The sequence below is a fragment of the Molossus molossus genome, unplaced genomic scaffold (assembly GCF_014108415.1).
Source record: "Molossus molossus isolate mMolMol1 unplaced genomic scaffold, mMolMol1.p scaffold_m16_p_13, whole genome shotgun sequence".
In the NCBI taxonomy this organism is placed as follows: domain Eukaryota; kingdom Metazoa; phylum Chordata; class Mammalia; order Chiroptera; family Molossidae; genus Molossus; species Molossus molossus.
The window spans coordinates 48748794-48758623 of NW_023425348.1; the positions used below are offsets into that span (position 1 = coordinate 48748794).

Here is a 9830-nt window from a genome sequence, read left to right on the forward strand (position 1 = left end):
AAAAAAATACTCTTTTTTATTTATTACAAGGTCACAATCCCTACCCTAAAGGTATATGATGTAAGGTATATCTTAGCAAACGTAGCTATAAATAGAGTCCTTCATTCAACATTAGACACAATTTTAGTCGTGGGAATGTGTAGATGAATAAGTATAACAATTAATATGCTAGTTTAGGATACTTCTAGGGAAACACAACAGCTCAGTGTATGCATTTCATTACATGCTTCTTAATCCCCTTGGTAACTTCTAGAAGGAAGCCCTCCTGTCCCTTGCTCTCTTTAGATCACTTGCTCCCCAGCTCTATTATACAGCCAGTTTCAAGGAACCTTGTTCAATTGCTTTTCTAGGTTGATATCCTATTTGCTAGATCACATTTTTTTTTTTTTCTTTTTCTATATTTGTTTGCTGGGGGCCTTTTACACTTTATTTTAGGAAGATTTTTTTTTATTATTTGGATACCATGGTTTTTTTTATTTAAATGCAATACTTTTGTTCTCTCTTTTTCCAACTGTTTGTAGAGAAACTTCCCTGTGCCACACACTTTGCTAAGCATCTTAAAGGTCTGGGACTGATTCCCCTGTGTGAGTTTTAGGGGGATGGTGGGGTGGGGTAAATTTTCCCATTCTCCCAGACACTAGTTGGATGTCCTGCAATTCAAATAAATTCTGATACTACTTACCAGAAATAGCATCAGATCCCACAAGGTAAAGGCTCTGTCCTACAGGACTGCCCTCCTCTGATTAGTGGAGGGGCTATGGTAAGCCATAATAGCCTACCTCTTCCAATTCCCCCAACACCAAACCCTGTGGGATTGGCTCTTCACAGTGGAATCCCAGTGGATGCCTCTTACTGTCTATTCCCATGTGCCATTGAGACCTGTTTGAAAGGGCAAGGCAATACCTCCTCTCCTCTCCTTCCACCTGAGCAGGGCCTACATGCCCCTCTACCATGCTTGTTGGCTCCTAAGATCTTGTCAAAGATTAGTCCTAAGAAACCTCTGGCAGATGAGGAATGTGAGTGCCAAGGATCCCAGTGCTAGTAAATAGCACACCAGGAACATAGTTTATTCTTCTTGACCTTCAGCTCCAGGCTTTCTTTACCCCTAGCCAAGTCCCTACTCCAGAGCAACTCTTCTTAGGGGACTTTCAAAAGCCAAAATGTAGGGTTGGCTAGAATGAAGGTGACAGAAATATAAACATCAATGATACTCGGTGTTCACAATATTTCCTTAACTTCAAAAACATTGTGGGCATTGTCTCTTTCAAATCAACCAAATTTAAAGGAAAGTACTCTCTACCCATTTTATAGATGAGGAAAGTAAATACCCAGAGGTTGAGTGAGGTTCAAAGTTATAATACCACTGAGAGCCACATTCAAACATAGACCATTCATTTAATCACCAAACGTATTCAGAACACCTAATAATTTTTATCCAACAAAGACCCTGGAACATACCTCATCTATCTGTTAATCATTACCATCTCTCTCTCTCTCTCTCTCTTTTTTTTTTCTGTTTATGCTTTCTTTCCTATTTGAATGTCTCTCTGTCTTTATATGTCTTTCTGCAAACTCTCTCAAAAATAAAGAAGCCCTGGCCAGGTAGCTCGGTTGGTTAGAGCATCGTCCCAGTAAGCCAAAGTTGCAGATTCAATCCCCAGTGATCAGGGCACATACAACAATCAACCAATGAACACATAAATAAGTGGAACAAGAAATAGACGTTTCTCTCTCTCTCTCTGAAATCAATAAATGAAAGAAAGAAGGAAGGAAGGAAGGAAGGAAGGAAGGAAGGAAGGAAGGAAGGAAGGAAGGAAGGAAGGAAGGAAGGAAGGAAGGGAGGAAGGAAGGAAGGGAGGGAGGAAAGGAAGAAAGGAGGAAAGGAAGAAAGGAGGAAAGGAAAGAAGCTAAAATTAGTCTCTCTCACCCTTGTGACTGAAACTTCTGCTTTCCCCAACAGTCATCAGCTAAGATCTGGGAGACAACCTGAACCCTTCTTCTGTACTTTACTCAGACCCAGTGCTTGCATCAGCTTCATCTACAATATCACAGAGAATTTTAAGTTTCAATGATTACATAATTCTTTTATTTATTTATTTGTTTGTTTGTTTGTTTATCTATTTATTTATTTATTTTAAAGAATAGTGCATTAACTTTTAGAGAAAGGGGAAGGGAGAGGGAGAGAGAGAAAGATCCATGTGAAAGTGCAACACTGACCGGCTCCCTCCTGCACGCCCCCTACTGGAGGTGGAGCCCACAACCCCGGCATGTGCGCTGACGGGGAATTGAACCAGCAGCCTCTCAGTGCACAAGACGATGCCCAACCAACTGAGCCACACTGCCCAGGGTCCTAATTCTATTATTTTGAAAGTTTGGTTATTAATATATAATTCATATACCATAAAATTTAATTAAGTTTTTAGTATATTTACAATGTTGTGTAACCTTCATCAATATCTAATTTTAGAACATTTTCATCACTCTAAAAAAAGGCTCCACAGAATACAATTAAAAAACTTAGGTGGCAGCTTTAAAATATAAATATTTACAATAGACTGGACATCATATTCTTTTCTACGATTTAGATATTAAATGACAATTTTTAAATGTTTTTAAATGTTTTTGAGGGAGCATATGCTATTTCAAAATTATTTTAGAAAGTATCCAGGCAAAAACTGTGAAGACTATTGGTTTGAATTAATATGAGAGGATATAGGTACAGTAATCTCCCCCTATCTGTGACTTTGCTTTCCATAGTTTGTTACCTCTGGTCAACTGCGGTCTAAAAATATTAAATGGAAAATTCCAGAAATAAACAATTTATAAGTTTAAAATTGCATCATTCTGAGTAGTGTGACAAAATATTGCACCATCCCACAGGGGACCTGAATCATCCCTTCGTCCAGAACGTCCATACTATATACATACCTGCCCATGGGTCGCTTAGTAGCTATTTCAGTTATCAGATTGACTGTTGCACCATCACAGTGCTTGTGTTCAAATCATCCTTATTTTACTTCATAATGGCTCCAAAGCTCAAGAATAGTTAAAGCTTTATCTCAGGTATGTATGTATAGGGGAAAATATAGCATACATAGAGTTTCGGTACTATCCATGGCTTCAGGCATCCATAGGGGTCTTGGAACATATCAATCATGAATAAGGGAGGGGACTACTGTATGTACCAGGAAAAGGAGTAGAGTACTTTAAAGCCTTTGATGGAAGGAATCTATGGTGCAAAAATTTGCTGTATGATTAATGTCAAAGGATATAAAGTGATCTTGTTAGAGGACTGATGTTGTTCATCCAAGGGCTAGCTGTGTGGGCATGACACCTGGGCAACAGCACAAGGCCCACGTTCAGAAGCTCTTGTGTTTCCTTCAGTGTTCTGCTTCCAAACTCTTGACATTCTTAATTAACTTTCAACTTTAATTTTGTGAAATGAAGTCTAATGAGACAATAGAGCATAAAAGCATTCCCACTGACATTTCTTGTCACCCTATTTGTATATAGCATCAGTAATGCCCTATGCACAGAGAATACCATGGACCTACAATGTTATGAACATTTAGTGAAATGCACAGTATTAAGGAAGAAAGAAGAGAAAGAAAGAGGAGAGAAATTAAGAGAACAGCAGGGAAGAGAAATAAAATTACTAAATTTCATTTCCACTTTTCTTGAGAATTCTCTGTGGACAGTTTCCCTTCCCATTTCAACCCCTCCTTATTCTCTCCCTTAAAAAAATGAGCACCATGGCTCAAATCCCTAGAGCAGACCCCCTGGGTTTTCACACCCGAGTTTCCACAGACAGTCAATAAATAACCTCACTTACTAAGCTCCTTGACCAGAGGAGGCTAGAACTCAGAGCTAAACTGAAAACTCACTGGGCTCACAAAATTGAGGACAGATTACATATTTCCACCCAGACATATCAACACTTAGACACAATTATCCTCCAAACCACACCCATATAACCAGCACAAAATCACAGCTTGCACATCCATAAACAAATCATTGCATTCAGATAGACAACTGTACAAACTGTCACTGCACCATGTACCCTCCCACACAGCTTCACACTCACATATGACATGGGTCACCAAGCTCCAACCTTAGTATGCTCAACTTGTAAGCATCCATTACTCACACAGCCATGTTCTTGAAATCAGATTCCTCAAAAATCTGTTGAAAAAAAGAACTGAGTTCATTTCTTAAAGTCTAGGTCTAAGAGGGAGACCTGAGAAACTTGGCCATCATAGGGACCCAGACACAAAGCTGAGGGAGATGAATTTGGGCAGATGCCCTATTCCACCCAGAGTGGGGCTCCAGCTCACTGTCTTCATTTCCCTGGAAAAAAGCCTTGCTTGTACCTAATCATTCTGATCCCCAGATGCTCACTGAGTAGCAGCTTCCTTACAATTACCATTTGAAATCTTCTTTTGTAGGCAGGAATAGGCCAGGGAAATGGGAAAGAGCAGATGTTAGTGACTCCAACCCTCCACTTTCCATTGTCCAAGCTTCTCATCTCTAATGGCTGGGACCTCCAGACAAATCAGAGGGACTCCCCACTTTTCTCTGTCTCTGGAAATCAGATGTAGAAAGTGATTGCTACATTAGTTACTGACATTAAAGTGCCTTTGCAAAAAAAAAAAGGAGGGGTGGGATTTTAAGTGCTAGGCATACAAATGTACAGTTAAGTGAGATGAAAACACCAAATGTTAAATCAGAAAATCTGAGGCCTAATTTTAGTCCTGACAGTAACAGGCTTTGTGATCTGGATTATATCAGTTCACTTATCTGAACTTGGACTTCCTCTTGGCAAGACAGAGGTGAGTATGATTATTATATTCTGTATCACTCTCATATGCAGCTATGAGACAAGGAACTTATAAAAATGAAGAGGGCATTGTTTTGGGGGTCTGAAATTTTTAATTCCATTTACTGTATTCTTTCTCAAACACAAAAACTGTGTGAGATAAGTAAGCCAGGTGTTGTCATTCCCAATTTAGAAATTAGAAAATTGAGTCTTGAAAAGGTCATAAGACTTAACCAATGCTAAATAGTAAATAGTAGAAAAGCTGAGACTAGAATTCCAGAGTTGTTGCTTTTTAATTGTTGGGTTTTTTTTAGTTAAAGTTTACAGTCAATATTATTCTCTATTAGTTTCAGATGTACAGTATAGAGGTTAGACACAATCATGAAGATTACAGAGTTGTCCCTCTGATATTTCAAGTACCCACCTGGCCTCCTACGTAGTTATTATGATATTGACTATATTCCCTATGCTGTACTTTACATCTCTGCTACTATTCTGTAGCTACCAATCTGTTGCTTTTTATACACAGAGACTTCCCAGAAAGAAGGAGTAATTGTCCCAGGCCATATAACACTGTTGTGATAGAATCAGGACTTAAATTCAGAATTCCAGGCACCCTACAAAGGATTATTTTAGGTATATGACATTATTGAAGGAGGATGTACATAATACTAGCTCTCCACAACAAAAAGTAATTCACTCTTCCAGGCTGTATACTGTTGGTGACCTCCAGGCCACTCCACTCACTCCTCAATCTGCCTCTATCATCAGTTGACATTCTGATGAGAGCATTAATCCAACCATTGCACTAGTGGGCACACCATACACTGAATTGGCTTTACCATAGTTGGCAGTGCTGCATCTCAAGTCAGAATGTCTGATGCATCTGTTACTTTCTCTCATAGTACCATCATGTATGCAAAAACAATAGTTATTTAATCATGAGGCATTGGAGCATATTCAGGTTGCCTAGTCCCTTCATCAACACTATAGATGCGATACAAAAATAAGTCATTTGAACAGACATGTTATAAATACAGATTAAGTCAGTAAAACATGACATTAAGGCAAGACATCAATGGTATGTTATTAAGAGTTATCAGAATAGAACCTTTTAGTGAACACTGAGCAAAATTTCTAGGTACAGATATAGCCATCTTGTGTTACAACTGTGTAAAGACATAGTCCCAAGCTCCACAGACTTTTGCAAAATAATGGATGAATAAAAAATATAAAGATGACTAAGGACTAGATTAGAGAGAGGAGGCTTCTAGGAGGCAGAGACACTTGCTTGCCATTAAAAAACTAAAGGGGTAAAAAAGAAAAGGGGATCCTTGAGTGAATGGAATAGCATACACTAAAAAAAAGAGGCAAGAAAAAATTCTAGATGTATGTGGACAAAAGAGAGTAAATGGTGTGCAGGATGTGGTGGGAGATGAATCTGTAAGGATTAGACAGAGAAAATGCTTAAATTCTTAGCTTGGGGCTTAGAACATAGAACTCAAAGCATGAATTCTGAATGTAGAAAATAGCAGATGATAAGAATGATTATATGTAGTAGTATTTTTTAAGATTCTTGAACATGCTAATAACAATAAATATTTTTCTCATACTAATATAGATTATTCACAGAAAGATCACAGTTTTATGTGAATGAACCAAATATCTAATGTTACAGGACAGGTGTACTATCACCCCTTGGATAGAATCTTATTTGCCAGCCAGAATGTCAGCTTCCAATATGAGTGATGACAGTCTCCCAACCACTCTCTTTCTGATGGGGATCCCAGGGCTGGAGTGGGCCCACATCTGGATTGCCATCCCCTTTTGTATCATGTATGTGGTAGCACTGGCTGGAAATGCTGCCCTCATCTTGGTCATTGCTATGGACAATGCACTTCATGCACCCATGTACCTCTTCCTTTGCCTTCTCTCACTCACTGACTTAGCTCTCAGCTCCACCACAGTGCCTAAAATGCTGTCCATTTTGTGGCTCCATGCTGGTGAAATTTCCTTTGGAGGCTGCCTGGCCCAGATGTTTTGTGTCCATTCTATCTATGCTCTGGAGTCCTCAATTCTTCTTGCCATGGCCTTTGATCGATATGTGGCTATCTGCAACCCTCTGAGATACACAGTTATCCTCCACCATACAGTTATAGTCAAAATTGGTCTTGTTGGGATATTCCGGAGTGTGGCCATTGTCTCCCCCTTCATCTTTTTACTGAGGCGACTGCCTTACTGTCAGCACCATGTCATGGCACACACCTACTGTGAGCATATGGGCATCGCTCGACTGGCCTGTGCCAACATCACTGTCAACATTGTCTATGGGCTGACTGTGGCCCTGTTGGCCATGGGTCTGGATTCTGTGCTCATTACTATCTCCTATGGTTTTATCCTCTGTGCTGTCTTTCGTCTTCCATCCCGCGATACCCAGCACAAGGCGCTGAGTACCTGTGGCTCCCACCTTGGGGTCATCCTGGTCTTCTACATTCCTGCCTTCTTCTCCTTCCTTGCCCACCGCTTTGGGCAACACCAAATCCCCAAGCATGTGCACATCTTTCTGGCTAATCTCTATGTGCTGGTGCCTCCTGTGCTCAACCCAGTCATCTATGGGGCCAGGACCAAGGAGATTCGGAGTCGGCTTCTAAGACTGCTTCACTTGAAGAAGATTTCAGTATGAATTCTGAGCAAAGGTTGGAAGTGAGAAGAATAAATGTATATGGTAGTTGTCTAGATGCATTTACATGGGCAGAGAACTATGATATGAGAGGAATGTTTTTACACGAGAGGAATGTTTTTCTGGAAAGAAAAGGTCAGATTTGCCTGGCCGGTGTGTTGAGGTTGAGTGTTGACCCATGAACCAAGAGGTCACTGGTTCGATTCCTGGTCAGGGCACATGCCCAGGTTGTGGGCCCGATCCCCAGCGGGGGGCATGCAGGAGGTGGCCGGTCGATGTTCTCTCTCATTGATGTTGCTTTATCTCTTTCCCTCTCCCTTCCCCTCTCTCTCTCTAAAAATTTTAAATAAAAAGAAAAGAAAAGGTCAGATGAATGAGAGATATCAACAACCACATTGAAATATCTTTTTTTCTGAGGCTCCTTGGGGAACTCAGAATAGCCCAGAAAGGTGATAATATTTTTTGTTTTGACTCAAAAGTGACTGTGACTTAATAAAGAGTAAGTCAGTTGCTGTTCTGAAAAGAGTCTGGGTTTCACGGGGGGTGGAGGGAGCTATTCTACTCTGAGTTCAAGTAGGAAAAAAAAAATTGAAGTAAATTGTATCTGAGTTCCAATATTTTGAGTGATTAAGCACACAAGGTTTAACGTCAGAGTGCTTGGATTTGAATCCTGGTTCCTTCACTTGTTTTGTGGCCTAGAGCATATTGTTAAATTTTCCTCTGCCTCAGTTTGACAAACTGTTAAGTGGCGAATAATGACAATATCTCTTAATGTTGTGTTGAAGAATAAATAAATTATTCTACTCCTATGTCTCTGGGTCTATTTTGTTTTTTAGCTTATTTTCTTCATTATATTCTACAAATAAATGAAATCATGTGATGCTTGTCTTTCTCTAACTGTCTTATTTCACTTAGCATAATGCTCTCCAGGTCCCTCCATGTTGTCTCAAAGGGTAAAAGATCTCTCCTTCATACAGCTGCATAATATTCCATTGTGTAAATATACCACAGCTTTTTTATCCATTCATCTGCTAATGGACACTTGGGCTGTTTCCAGATCTTAACTATTGTATATACCACTGCTAATATGTATTTCTTAATTGATTCATTGGAATTCTAAAACGTCATCACAATAGGCATCTTATCTGTTTCTTACATAATGCTAGTACACTCTCAAAAAATGTTATGAAAAAATATTATGGACCACGCTGGTATATATCCTATTTTTTTTGTTGTTGTATTAATGAATAAATGGATGTCTTTATTATGTTACTGTGATGAGTAATGACAATGTATGCCAAGTATAGTGTCTGGCACACAGTGTATGTTCAATGACTAGGTTTTGTTTATTTCATATTACATTGGGCTGATCAGATAAAGCCACGTCCACAAGGATCAAGATAGAGGGAAGGGAGAGTGTTTTTATTCAGAATTGCAATCACAGCAAAGAGTATCACGAAACCCATGGGTGAGACGAAGGAGAAGTGGCAGTTCTGGCCATGGGAAAGTTCAAGTCTAGCTGTAGAGGCAAGTTCACCCTTGGGGAGTTGTCATGAGCCAGGGCTAGTCATGTCTGCGGTCTCAGAGGAACTCAGAGGAGAGAGAGCAAAAGGGTAGAGCAGGAACTGGAAGAGGAGGGACAGGATAATGTGCAGGAAGCAGCCAACCAAGAGGACTACTGAAGAACTCGAGGAAGCTGAGATTACATTCCTAGGGGCCTCAAAAGCCAGACCAAAATCAAAAGAACTGTGCAGCCCTTACAAGTGTTATAAATTTATTGAAACAGTGATGTATTCAATTTCAGTTTATTAATAGCTTTATTTAGGTAAAATTGATATAGAAACACTGTACTTGTTTAGTGTGTTTGGACATATGCATACTCCTGTGATGCTATCACCACAGTCAAGGTATTAAACACCTCTGAGGAAAGATGGCTGTGGGAAGGACTGGAGGGAGTGTCAGTGTGTGAGAGAGTGAGCTAGTGTATGAGAGTGTGAGTGGACATGAAGGTGGACGACCAAACTCATGCAGTGCAGAGATGCAGAGCAGAAGGTACCTGTGCTGTGAACAGGAGCAGCCGGCTATCTCAGTAAGTGGCCCTTCAGGGTACTTCTCCCTGCACCTCGGGGAGGTCTCACCATTTTGGAAGATCCCGGGTCTTCCCTGGGAGGTGGCAGTGGGAGTGGCTAGGTCCCAGCAACCTGAGCCCACCAGCACACCAGGCATCATCAGACCAGTAGACACTCTGTGTCAACACAGACTAGTACACAGTAGTGGAGCTCCGAAGGTGCCAGACGTGGAAGCTAGGGACAGCCGGGAGCCCAGCATCATCCC

The 9830-nt window shown here is 40.4% G+C and overlaps 1 protein-coding gene across 1 annotated transcript; it reads left to right on the plus strand.

Moving 5' to 3' along the window:
- Positions 1 to 6533: 6533 nt before the first annotated feature.
- LOC118628263 (olfactory receptor 52D1) lies at positions 6534 to 7580 on the plus strand. The gene has a single exon (XM_036259105.1). It carries the CDS (start codon positions 6543 to 6545, stop codon positions 7497 to 7499), a length of 957 nt encoding a protein of 318 aa, XP_036114998.1. The 5' UTR covers positions 6534 to 6542; the 3' UTR covers positions 7500 to 7580.
- Positions 7581 to 9830: the final 2250 nt, after the last annotated feature.

What these genes read in the sequence shown, in the direction of transcription:
- LOC118628263 (XM_036259105.1), top strand. Translation starts at nt 6,543, where the DNA reads ATGTCAGCTTCCAATATGAGTGATGACAGTCTCCCAACCACTCTCTTT.